General features: G+C 48.8%; 1 protein-coding gene across 1 annotated transcript in view; it reads right to left on the reverse strand.

Annotated features, from left to right (window-relative positions):
* SLC4A9 (solute carrier family 4 member 9) overlaps positions 1 to 13,636 on the reverse strand; it is a 69,656-nt gene that overhangs the window by 31,119 nt on the left and 24,901 nt on the right. Inside the window, exons 11-14 of the mRNA XM_054984926.1 lie at positions 11,247 to 11,518; positions 10,854 to 10,909; positions 7,911 to 8,105; positions 4,991 to 5,104 (exon numbers count right to left, since the gene is read on the reverse strand). Coding sequence (XP_054840901.1) covers positions 4,991 to 5,104; positions 7,911 to 8,105; positions 10,854 to 10,909; positions 11,247 to 11,518 — 637 coding nt within the window. The remainder of the gene's footprint in view (positions 1 to 4,990; positions 5,105 to 7,910; positions 8,106 to 10,853; positions 10,910 to 11,246; positions 11,519 to 13,636) is intronic.

The raw sequence follows: 13,636 nt of genomic DNA on the forward strand, positions 1-13,636 counted from the left end.
TCTAGTTGTAAACTGCACGATCACATCCCTTGGTAGTTTCCTCTGGGTTGCAATTCTCGAGTTCACACGATACACCACATCTAGGATAGCCACAATTTCCTCCTCCTCCTTCCCCAGGTATTCAGCCAACACCTCAGTCATCTGTTCTTGCGCTGACTTCCCTTCAACTTCTGGCAGACCACGAAAACGAAGCTGCTTCTCCATGTGTTTAGTTTCTGCAACTGACATCCTCCCCTTTACCGATCTCATCTCTGTTTGTTGCGTTTCTATTAAATTCTCCATCGCGTCTTCTACTGTTTTGACTCTCTGTTTCGTTCCTTGTAATTCACTGCTAATCGTTTCCACGCCTTTTTTCACTTCTGACAGCTCCGACTTTACTGTCTGTGTAACTTCTTTGACCTCTTTAATAAGCTCCAATTTCGTGTCCTTAAGTTCTTTCATCATGTCTATAAGTTTTTTGTCCAAATTTTCTATTGCCGATTGCCACTCTTTTTTCGACATCGTGGGGCTTGCTTTAGCTCGCTCCCACGAATCTGCTCTCTTCCTCAGCTCCGTGGCGTATAATTAAACGTTTTCCTTTTTTTTTTTTTTCAAATGTCCCAATCTTTGCCAAAATTAATTTTTTATATCCAAAATGTCGGGCGTCTTTTCTCTATGGTTTCTCTATGTTATTATAATCCCTTTTCTCCCAGGTTCCAAGCAGCGAAAGGCTGAGTGATAAAGGGAATATTTGATGTTTCCAGACTTACCGTCAGTCTCCCCTTTCTAACAGAGTTGCCAGCCAGCCTGGAAAAAAATGTCCTGTCCCTTTAATACAGGCTCAATGTGTCAAAATGGGCAGCTGAAGTTTTTCATGACATGGTTAAATAATACCACCAGGTAATAACATCGCATTAAGATTATTAAAGGAACAGGACATTTTTTCCCCTCCAGGCCTGTTGGCCAATCTACTTTCTCCTGCCTCCATCTTTTCCTCTTGCTTTTCTGTTCCATGGAGATTGTAATCCAAGCTTATTTAGCAGTGATTTAGAGCCAATTCACACATGTGTTGTAAGCAAAGGAAAGCTGAAATGCAGTTGTAAATCAACCTTCCTGCGTGGCCATCAGTCAATTCAGAAACCCGACACTAGAGCATTTAAAACTGCGCCTCTGTTTTTCTCATGGAAGAAACCTGACACTTGTGCCTTTTAAGTTTTTCATACAAGTGGAAAGAAGGGCTGAACAGAACATGAACTGGCACGTGTGAACTGGGCCTCCCTGGTCTGTCCTGCTCCAGTAGGGTAGATCCCGCAGACCATGAGTGCTGAGGTGACTACAGTATTTTTAAATAATCTAACCTCCAATGTGAAGAAGAGTTCTGGGGAAGTTGAAAGCTCGCACACTTATATATCATTGAGTGAGTCCTGATAAAAGGTGTCATATGGTCTAATGCCAATAAAGGTAATTGATTGATTGAAATATAAAAAAAGGTGTCATATGGATTGTGTTTCTGCCTTTTGGCCTTTATTTTTGGACTGACATAGATGTAAACAACTTCTTCCTATGAACCCTCTTTCAAGGGCTTCCCATGAACATGTGAACAAATCCCAGGATAGTCCAGAGTATGGAGGGCTGAGCTCGGACCTGGGTGGTTCAGGCTCAGCAATGGATTCAACAACTGAATGCATAACACCTATCCCTTCCAGAGGGTTATGTCAGAAACAGTGTCAAAGGGTAATGCTGCTACCCAGGGGTTTTTTGGGGGGGGAAAGAGGTGGTGGAACTCAGTGGGTTGCCAGCACAGGGGGAAACTCTTGGCGGGAGGTGGTGCCCCTGGTATCACATGGGCACACGCAAAATGGGTGCACGGTCCCAGGACCAATGACATCACTTTGGGTCAGCTGGAACAAGGGGGGAGTTTTTAAAAGTTTAAATCACCCTCGGCGAAAATGGTCACATGGCTGTTGGCCCCGCCCCCTGATCTCCAGACAGAGGGGAGTTCAGATTTCCCTCCGCACCGCTCAGCGGCACAGAGGGCAATCTAAACTCCCCTCTGTCTGGAGATCAGGGGGCGGGGCCACCAGCCATGTGACCATTTTAAAGAGGTGCCGGAACTCCGTTCCACCACGTCCCAACTGAAAAAAAGCCCTGCTGCTACCCATGCAGAACCTTGGGAATGCAGCAGGCTATATATCTAAACACTAAAAAGAATCAGCATGGTGAAATCTCCATCCAGCAATCATCTTGGCTGAGTGATTCCAGAGGGGTAGTTGTGTTATGTCCAGGGCTTTTTTTCCTGGGAAAAGAGGTGGTGGAACTCAGTGGGTTGCCGTCGGAGAAAATGGTCACATGGCCGGTGGCTCCGCCCCTGATCTCCAGACAGAGGGGAGTTTAGATTGCCCTCCGTGCTGCTCCAGTAGCGCGGAGGGCAATCTAGACTCCCCTCTGTCTGGAGCTCAGGGGGCGGGGCCACCGGCCATGTGTCCATTTTCAAGAGGCCAGAACTCCGTTCCACTGCGTTCCAGGGCCGTTTCCAGACGGCTTACCTGCCTCCGGAACGTTGCGCCATGTTGCGGGGAAAACGCAAAATATCACGTTTTCTCGTGCGAGTTTTGCGCGAGAAAACGCGGTATTTCGCGTTTTCCCCACAACATGGTGCGACGTTCCGGAGGCAGGTAAGCCGTCTGGAAACGGCCCAGCTGAAAAAAAGCCCGGGTTATGTCCATTGTAGTAAAACAAAACAGAAGTTCAGTGACACCGTGAAGACTAACAACATTTATTCCAGTATGAGCTTTTGTGAGTCAGAGCTCAGTTCCACAGATAAACTGTTTATCTCATTTTACGAAAGAGGGGAAAGGAGGAGGAGTTTAGCAAAGAGAGACTTGGCATCATAAATCTAGTCCTCTAGTTATACAGAACTGATGATGAGCAAGTCAGAGGTTCTTGCTGGCTCCTTCATGCTTCAAACTGCCTCTTATTTTACTTTATCACACTTTTTTTTAACCTCATGAAAGAGTGGCTAGAACCACTGATCTCTCTTACCATTGGTATCACACCTTGCTTATGATAGAAGGCCTTTCTTTGCTCACCTCCTCCCCCTTTCCTCTCTCCTTCTGCAACTTTCTGAAATGAGGTAAATGATTTTCTTTCTTTCCATTGTATCTGAAGAAGTGATCTCTGACTCACGAAAGCTCATACTGGAATAAATGTTGTCAGCTTTTTAAGTTACCACCGGACTGCTGTTTTGATCACTTGATGAGTCCACACTCTTTCCTAGCTTCCTTCTATCTGTGCACTAAGGGTTTTTTAAATTGACCATGGTGAATCATTGGTTCCCACAAGCAACAATCATTCAGGGTTGGAAGGGAGTTGTGTATAACAGTATAGAGCCCATAAGGCAAGGCAAGGTGATTGTCCCAGGGCCTTGGAGTTTGTTAATCCAGTCTATATATAGTATTAAATTTATTGTAGATTTACGTGTACTTAGTTTTAGTGCAATACAATATGTTCTTCATTCTATATAATATAGTGAACTACATACTGAAAAAGGCATTTGGCTATTATAATTCTTGATAGTTCTACAAAATTCTGTCACCATTAAAAAGTGCTTTCCATGGTCATAGATCCAGAGGAGTTAGCCGTGTTAGTCTGAAGTAGCAAAATCGAAAAGAGTTGCATCTGATGAAGAGAACTGTGATTCTCAAAAGGTTATGCCACAGTAAAGTTGGTTAGTCTTAAAGGTGCTACTGGACTCTTTTCCATTAAAAGGTGGATAGTGGAAAAGAGGTAGAAAGAAAAAAGTGAAAGCTACTAACAGTACAAATCATAAGAAGAGTTATCTAGTCTAGGCCCGTTGAAATCTCTTTTTAGGATTACGCTGTAAAACTGGTGGATATTTTCAGGGCACTGGAGAAGCATCCAAGAAAAGTAATGTCGCTCCTGATGAGACTAAGCAAGGCGAAACCTCAGCTAGCATTTGGCACGGAGAGGGACAGGATAGATCAATGGTTTCAAAGTGAAAGTGACATGTTCTTTCCAGAATTCCTGGTGCTCACAAAGAAGCGAATCATACCAAAGATAAACAGGTGCAGGGCTTTTTTTTCAGCTGGAACGCGGTGGAACGGAGTTCCGGAACCTCTTGAAAATGGTCACATGGCTGGTGGCCCCGCCCCCTGAACTCCAGACAGAGGGGAGTTGAGATTGCCCTCCGCGCCGCCGAGCGGCGCAGAGGGCAATCTCAATTCCCCTCTGTCTGGAGATCAGGGGGCGGGGCCACCAGCCATGTGACCATTTTCGCCGAGGGCAACCCACTGAGTTCCACCACCTAAATCCCCAGAAAAAAAGCCCTGAACAGGTGTATGCAAAGGATATTCATGTGCCTGGAAGTCATTCTGGTTTCTTAAAACTGAGTGTGCATGGCATGGCATGACGGAAGACGCAAGCCCTGTTCACAAGCTCTAATGAATGCACGCACGATCCATGTACAGTGCACGTGTGACCTTTCTTTATAAGTGCATCGAGTTAATTCTCATGCATATACAGCTAAATGTGCAATTGAAACCTCACATTTATCCAGTAGTAATCCCTGGTTTCATTTGTAAAGTGAATGTACATCGTGGTTTCTTACAAACACACATACAGGCAGGATGTGCATGCATTCAGTCATCGTGAGCAACAATTCACACAAGCAATGGCCTCTCTTTGTGGAAAAGTTATCAAATATGCTATATCCAGAGAGATTTTTTGTGTGTGTGTCTCTTTCTTGGTTATGTAGGTCATGCACTCCTCCCACGTGCCAGAAGTCCCACAGAAATGCAATCTGAGACATCTGGTGTATCCATTCCCCACCCTAACAGAATAGCCCCTTCACCTGGGCCGTTTCCACACTGCTTACCTTGTTCCGGAAAACGGCGAAATCTCACGCGATAACAACATCTTCTCGCGAGATTTCACTGTTTTCCGGAACAGGGTAAACAGTGTGGAAACGGCCCATATCTTGTACCAGCCTCACCTTGAATTCACTGGGCACAATGAGTTTGGGAGTCTCCAGTCCAAGGACAGCGTCAATCCCACAGAAGACGAGGATGGCTAGGATGATGGCAAAATCGCTCACAAGCCGCCTCAGCTGAGAAACCAGACCAAAGAATTAGCAGGAGAGCAAAATAAAGTCGGCCCACAAGATTAATCTCCATTTTGACCCATCCTAGGATGAGAAACTTTAGAAGAGGTAAAAAGCCTAAAGAACAGAAAATTAAGCCCCCCCCCCTCGTTCCTTTCTAGAAATAAAAGCATATCCTTCATGATACCTGACGAAGAGAGCTGTGGTTCCCGAAAGCTTATGCTACAATAAAGTTGCATCTGACGAAGAGACCTGTGGTTCTCGAAAGCTTATGCTACAGTAAAGTTGGTTAGTCTTATAGGTGCTACTGGACTCTTTTTGATTATCCTTCATGATCGTTTCTGATAGGTAGCTGTGGTAATCTGTAGTAGCTGAATATACATCTAAGTCCATAGACTCTTCAAGGGGACTCAAAATATCCTTTCTATAGATCAATGGATTTTGGGGGAGAAAAGGCCTTTAGAACAACGATGGGCTTTTATGGAACTAAGGAAGTGGCACACAGTCAGGTATGAGAAAGGGCAGGTGCCGCAGTAGAGCTATGGGAGCCCTGCTTTGCCAGAAGGTGCCTAGGAGCCAAGCTACAAGTGACGCCTTACCTAGGTTGGACACTTGTCAGCTTACCTCAAGTTTTGATGGGAAATGTAGGCGTCCTGGTTTTACGGCTTGGCTCTCCATTACAGCTGCAAGACCAGGACGCCTACATTTCCCATCAAAACTTGAGGGAAGCTGACAAGTGTCCAACCTGTGTCAGGCATCACTTGTAGCTTGGCTCTAGGTCCCTGCTCAGCCATGCTTCATAATGATTACATGAGGGAAGAGAGGAATGGAACTCCTAAAAACAGGTTTAAAATACATTTTAAAAGTTATCATTATTATTGTTTATTTATAGTCCGCCTTTCTCACTGAGATCCAAGGCAGATTACATGCTGCAAGTGAATACAATATAATCAATAACTAGGCCATTTCAATAAATAGGACATCACAGCAAAAATACAATATGATCAGCAGTTGGGACATGCAATGAAAAACAGAATACAATAGGATATTGGAGCCGCAAATCTGAAAACCAGTATAAAGCCGAACACATAGATGAAACCAGGGCTTTTTTTCTGGGAAAAGAGGTGGTGGAACTCAGTGGGTTGCTCTTGGAGAAAATGGTCACATGGCTGGTGGCCCCGCCCCCTGATCTCCAGACAGAGGGGGGTTGAGATTGCCCTCCGCGCAGTGGCGCGGAGGGCAATCTCAACTCCCCTCTGTCTGGAGATCAGGGGGCGGGGCCACCAGCCATGTGACCATTTTCAAGAGATGCCGGAACTCCGTTCCGCCACGTTCCACCTGAAAAAAAGCCCTGGATGAAACTCCTCTGAATTAAAGCTTAAGTAGAAAAATGAAAGCATGTGTGGAAAGGCTGTCACTCCCTTCAGGAACCTGGTGATTGCTTATGTTGGTTTGGACCAGAAAGCTTTCTGCTGTACTGGGGGGGCTCAGACCAAAACTTGGGACACACTATTTGTTAGGGGGAGGTCCCAGTGTCCATGCCTATTGATTGGGCTTAGGGTTGCCAACTTGCCATCTACGGGCTGGGAAATTCCTGGAGGCAGAGCCTGGGCAGGGCAGAGTTTGGAGAGGGGAGGGAGTTTGGCAGGCCTGTGAAGCCACAGCGTCCACCCTCCAAGGCTTCCAGTCCACCCAGGGGAGCTGGTCTCTGTAGTCTGGAGATAGCTGCAGTGCTGAGAGGACTCCAGACCCCACCTGGAGTTTGGCAACCCTAACTTGATTGCTACCCAAGGCTTGGGAAAGAAAGGCAGAGTTTGGATGCAGACGGCAGAAACGAGCGACACACGCAGCCCCTGCTTTCCAGCTCGGTTTGGAAAATCCACCTGCCTCTGCTCCATCTGCAATACCAGCCCCTTGAAAGTGGCAAGTTATGTTGCATGGGGCTGGCCCTGACTGGTGGGGCATGCTGCACACTCAGTGGTGCGAAGGGTGCCTGTGCTTGCATTACAGGGGCTCTGCCATTGAACCACTCCCCTCGATGCACAGCCGTCGCAGTGGAGATCAGCTGATTCCGCACACGTTGGATAATGCACTTTCAATGCACTTTATCAGTCGTTTGAGGTGGATTTTTTGTTCCGCACACAATGGGTTGCCCTAGACAAAAAATGGTCACATGGCCGGTGGCCCCGCCCCCTGATCTCCAGACAGAGGGGAGTTGAGATTGCCCTCCGCGCCGCCGAGCGGCGCGGAGAACAATCTCAACTCCCCTCTGTCTGGAGATCAGGGGGCGGGGCCACCGGCCATGTGACCATTTTCAAGAGGTTCCGGAACTCCGTTCCACCTCGTTCCAGCTGAAAAAAAGCCCTGACCATCATCAATCACAACCATCTTTGGGATGGATCCCACAGAGCCGATCTGCTTATGGTGGCCCCTTCCCCTGCATCTAGAGGCTCTTCCACTAGTGCCTTCCATCTCTGCCACTGTCTGTGGAACACACCCACAGGATTTGACCCACCGTGTCTGCGGAAGCGGCTGCCCCCCCAGTCAATCATGACAGCAGCAAAGCCAAGCCAGGCAACGGTGGGCTCTGTTCCTACTTGGGGGTCTCCCCAGAGAAGCAGAAAAGCAGGAGCGGGTAAATTTACCTAAAGGGAGGGAGAAACTAAGAGCCCAACGAGGACTGAGCAGGAGGCAGGAAACGCTGAGCGGCCTTGGGAGCTGGGAGAATGGGAGAGGCCGTTCCTCCTGAGCCCCCGGCTTATATGCAGGTGTTTCATGACACGCAACCACGGGAAGGGCAAGAGGCACTCACCGTTGTGGGGAAATAGCGGCTCGTCTTAAAGCTTTTCAGGGTCATGGAGCAAAGGAAGGTCCCCAGGAACAGAATGAAAGACATGAAGGTGATGTCAGGCACGTAATTGCAGCTGTTGCCCACCAGGTGGCCGCCTAGTTGCACACACTCGTCCTTGGCCAGCAGGGACCAGTTCCCGGAATCCAGATGGATCTGCTGTGGAGGGAGGGAGGGAGGGAGCGACAAGCTCCCTCGTGTTAGCCAAGTGCCATAGCTGGGAGCGCCGTCCAGTTATAAGGAATGAGCGAGGGAGATGCACCATGAGCAGACCCCGGACTGTGGGCAGAGGCGAGGGGCACCTTAGAGAGCAACCAGATTTGCAGGGGGTGAGCTTTCGCGAGTCAGAGCCCCGTTCCGGCTGTTCCTAAGGGAAGTAATGGACCGTGCCATGTTAAAAGAGAACGCAGCGAGACTCTTTTGAAGACGCCCGCCACGGCCCCTTCTAGGGTTGCCAGCTCTAAGTTGGGAAATTCCTGGAGATCTGGGGGGTGAAACCTGGAGAAAGTGGGGTTTGGGGGAGGGAAAGGACCTCGGCATGGCATAATTCCATAGAGTCCATCCCCCAAAGTAGCCATTTTCTCCAGGTGAACTGTTCTCTGTGGCCTGGAGACCAGTTGTAATTTCGGGAGATCTCCAGCCACTACCTGGAGGCTGGCAACCCTAGCCCCTTGTGACTTGCACTGCTTCCTACCAGTCTCCAGTATTCAGTTCTTAGGAAGGACACTGGATTCAGCTCCAGGGTATCTTGGCTGATGATGATTAATTATCTAGTTCAGTGGTACTCAGGGGAAGCCACTTGGGGCTGTTTGACATGCTGCCCTGTGGCTTTTCTGAGCTCTGTGCCCCAATATGGCACCTACCTTGTGTTTCAGGAAAGTGTGTAAGGCCCTTGCCTGGTGAGGCTTGTGGTTGGCAGGTGCTTCCCACCTTGAAACAGCCATCGCCAGAAGAACAGGTAGGCTGCAACCCTCCCTGAGGTGCAGGCCTCAGCCCAAAGAGGGAAGTGAGTTTGGCTGTTTTGGTTGATGGTCATTGGAAATGCGGCTCTCCACAAGCTGCGTGTGGAGCGAGTACCACTGATCTAGTCCCATTTCAGCTTGGCGTCTAGCCTGGTTTGGGGACTGGGACCGCCTTGGTTCCCCTACTGGACAACCTGCAACCTGGGGACGGCATGGCTCTTGGTTCTCTGGGGCCACCTCCTGGGTTTCAGTGCCTGCCACAGACCGTAGCATCTTACTGGGTCACCTTGTCAGATGGGGCTGGAAGTCTCTGTGTTGCAGTTAGCCTGGTCCTTTGGGGCAGAAAGGTTCGGGAAAGTGTTGTGGCTCCAGCCTGTAGCCTTTGGCGTGTGGATGCTACAGTGTTCCATCTTGTCTCCCAGGCTGTTTAACTTCTACAGGAAATCACCAGGAGAAGCTGTGTGGGGATCTGAGGGTGTGGCATTACTTACATGCTGATGACACCCGGCTTTCTTTCTGATGCCCACTGGACTTTAGGTTCTCAGTAAGTAGTTGGGGCCACTTATGGACGGGATTAGAGTGAATAATCTGAGGCTTAATTCAGATAATAATGCTGACTAGGAACACAACTGGTATGTAGATAGCTGTATAGTTTGTGTTTTATTGGGTTGTGCTTCCCCTGAAGACCCGGGATCATAATTTGGGCATTCCCCATCACTGCACCAGGCCATGCAGGAGGGGCCTGGGTTTTTTTTGTCTGCCAGTTTTGTCAGATTCATCACCTGTGCCTGTTCCCAGAAAAGGGAGCCACAGAAAAGCTTGGCTTTTACCTATGGATTGGATGGCTAGGAAACACTGTACAGAGAGATCCATCTATCTTATTTTGCAGCAATCTACTTATTAAAACAGATTGATTCAAATCTATCTATTTTAATCATTTTTGCCAGTGTTTATAAGTTTTCTGACTTCTGCCTTTCAAAATGCCATGCAAATTTCTGGCTTTTTACTTTGTTGAATATCTTCCTGTACCTTCACCCCACTGTCTACCTGTATGGAAACTGGGTTCCCCTGTCAATGCTGGGTTTCTTTTGGCTCCTTATAAACGCTGGTCTGCAGCACTATCCTAAGAACACTTTCCTAGGAGTAAGCCCCATTGAGGAAATTTCAATAGGATTCTGAGTAGACCAAACTACAAGTGACGTCTTACACAGGTTGGACACTAGTCGGCTTCCCTCAAGTTTTTATGGGAAATGTAGGCACCCTGGTCTTACAGCTTGGCTCTCCATTACAGCTGCAAGACCAGGATGCCTACATTTCCCATCAAAACTTGAGGGAAGCCGACTAGTGTCCAACCTGTGTAAGACGTCACTTGTAGTTCGGCTCTAAGATTGCACTGCTGGTTGCTGTCAGAGTCAGAGAAGGATGTTCTTGGCTATGTGAAACTCTAGAAGGTGGCAGCAATATTTTTGGGAGGCTTTGGACCCTTGGTATGGTGAGGGGAGACAGCTTGTCTGTGAGTGCAGGAATCAGCTATTGAAAAGCAGTGTGCATGTATGTGCACACACGCACGCACACCCAAGCACACACACCCCGGTGGGTGAGCCTCCTACTGCAGTTAGGAATGGATGGAGCTTGCCCACTGTGGCCCTGCTCTGTCTGATTCATGCTTTGAACCCATGAAAGAGGCCAGAGATAATCTCAAATAAATAGAAAGGTCAGGATAAGCATGGAGAAAAACAGAGGAGGGGCCGCATGGGATATCTGATGAGCCACAAAACTACCTGCCACCTTCTCTGCTATGAGGAAAGAGTGAGATTCTTCCACGGACAAAAGAGGCCCCAATCCTTCCTTGGACGACTGCATTAACCACAGCCAAGTTGGAGAATGCTAGACTTTGGTTCTCTCTCATTCATCCCTAACCAGTGAGCACAATTTCGTTTCTTACCTCTCCAAAGCTTCTGGAGGCAGTGAACAGCGTCTCATTCCGAAGAGAGGAGTTTCCTGCAAAAAACAGCCAGTCCATTCTCATTCTGAAACTACATTTTTTAACAGAACTGGTTCAAATTTTGGAGGACTTGATAATTTCAGGATTCATGAGGGGCCATTCAGAGCTTCTCTTGGGCGGCAGCGGTGGGGGGGGCCGCCGGGACTAGACAGCCCTCTCTGTGTTTGTAGATGGCACAGGTTAAGGGCGGCTTTTCTTTAGCCTGCCCTCGTCTAAAAGGGGCCATTGAAAGACTAGGTCAACTATATCTGTTCAACAACGTGAAGTGTTGCGTCTGCAGAGTTTTGGCCATTCCAGTCCACTCGCCGCAATGGCGCAGGCTGCTGATCTTACCTCTCTCTGGCCCATTGCAAGTGCAACTGTACAAGGGGACATTGCTGATTTTGTAGTCCCAGTTGATGGGGTAGTGATCCGCCAGGGACAGCATCTTCTTAACCGCATCATAGATGAAGATAAAACTGATGAGGGCGCAGAAGCCTTCCTCCGTGAAGCGAGTGAAATACTGCACCAGGTAGCTGGCTTCGGTTGCCACCAAGATGAGGCCAAAGAAGGCCACCCAGAGTCCAATCCACAGGCGGAATTCTAAATAGTCCAAGCTGTAATCTCTGCCAGGGAATAAACGATGTCTGTGAGAGGGAGTGCAAGATGAGGGAGTCATCCCGAGATGTTAATAGCCACATAGCTGGCCCATCTCTGCCCAAGAATCTCTCAACATGGAGCACATACAGCCTACTCATCATTTCTTCCATCCAACAGGAGACTGACATCCAACAGTCCCCAGTGGTGAATTGCCGTAGATAATTGCCTCTGATTGCCTGTCCAAGTGGCTCCCTTGTTGTTGTGCAATTTCCTGGAAGATGGTGACTGAGAGTGGAACCGTGGTACAGGCAGATAATTTTTGGGCCAAACTAGATATGACTTTTTCCCATGAGTTCCCCAACTCGACTCTCACACTTTTACAGTCAGATGGCAGCTGTTGGATTACTATGTTTTGTGAACCAGAGACCACACCATGAGATGGATGGTGCATTACCCTCATTACCCATTAAATTATCAAAGGAGTAGCACTAAAGTGCAAGCCACAGACTCAGCTACGTGATATGTCGGGCATTTGTGGGCAGCAACATCTGGGCTGGGGATTTTCTTCTCTGCTTGCTGGTGCTTGAAACTGGGAATGGCCAGAGGAGCAAGCCAAGGGGGCCTTGGCCTGTTTGTGTTAGCTGGCCCAGAGAATCAGGATCACCCAGGACATGTTTTTTCCTTTTAAAAATTTTTATTGTTGTTGTTGTTTTGCTTCTTTACATTGTTTGGAAATTTCTGTAGGCAGCTTTGGGCCACCTTTGGGAAGAAAAGTGGCCCAGAAATGCCCTAAATAATTAAATATAACAACTGTGCCTCCCCTATTAGGATGCAGGTTACACTATGGCAGGGGGCAGCTCGGTTCTTTCTTTTTGCATCACATCCTACATTGAAATCCCCCCCCCACCCCAAAATAGCTATTGGCTTAGGGTGGGTGGCAAGATGATCTGCCTGTATTGTTTCTCTATTGGGATAACAGCAGTTCAGGGCGAAAGGCGGATATCTGCCTGGGAAACAGAGTACTGAGAAAGGACTAACCCCACCCCACTGCCTCAGCACAACAGCCCTGACCCAAACCGCCCTCATGGTTGCTGGTAAAGAACATTAAGACATCAGGTGATCACTTGCATTGCTTCTAGCTGAGCCCACAGAGGACCGAACCTGATGCGTGTGGGGAATGTTATGAGCCTGGGCTACATAGTGAGGCCTAGTGGCTCCGGGGAAGCCTGTACTAGAGTGACTATAGGGCCTGCATTTCTTATGTCCCCTTTGGACCCTGTGATTGGTTAAGAGGGGATTTGGAGCGGAAAATGGCACCAATAGAGAAGTAGGGAGGTGGTGCCTGAGAGGATAAAAGGCCCCTACTCTAGGGAGCAGAGCTGAGGAGAGGCTGCTGCAGGCGGAGGCATCCCTCATCCAGAAGGGGGGAGATAGTTGAGTCAGTCACCAAGAGACAGCTATAGGGTTCCCAGGCCCCCTCGATCTCCCAGCGGGAGATTGGGGCCTGGCTCTTACCTTGGAGGAGCAGGTGTGCGCACGTGCAGCCCCCGTTGGGGCGCTGATCGGGCCTGTTGTGGGCCCCTGCGGAGCGCAGGAACGCTCCCACGCCCCACAGGGGTCCAAAATGGGCCCAATCTGCGTCAAAACGGGCCCGATCCGTGCCAAAGCTGGTGCGGATCAGGCCCGTTTTGGGGTGGGTCAGGCCTGTTGTGGGCCCCTGCGGAGCGCAGGAGCGCTCCACAGGGGCCCCAATCCAGGCCAAAACAGGCCTGATCCTGGGGCTGCTGTGTGCGGGGGCGCGCAGCTCCGCAGGGGGGCACGCACCCCCCCCCCGCTGGCCAGGTAAGTGGGGTGGAGGTGGGAGGCTGGGGGCGGGTGATCCCCCACCTCCACTGGGGGTCTGGCAGCCCTAGACAGCTAGGAACAGTCTAGTTAGTTGCATTCGGGTGTTTTATTTTTTTGTTCAGCTACCTTTACTATTCTCTTTAATCTACAAAGTTTTGAACACCAGTTATTACTAAATCTGTTAAATAAAGTTGTTTATCACACTGCCTGGGTCCTCACACTTCATTCGGTCACGTCATAACTGAAACCTACTGGGAAAGAGTAAACAAAAGGGGTTGGTTGGGTGTTCTGGGTGCTTC

This window comes from Eublepharis macularius, chromosome 7 (genome assembly GCF_028583425.1).
Source record: "Eublepharis macularius isolate TG4126 chromosome 7, MPM_Emac_v1.0, whole genome shotgun sequence".
In the NCBI taxonomy this organism is placed as follows: Eukaryota; Metazoa; Chordata; class Lepidosauria; order Squamata; family Eublepharidae; genus Eublepharis; species Eublepharis macularius.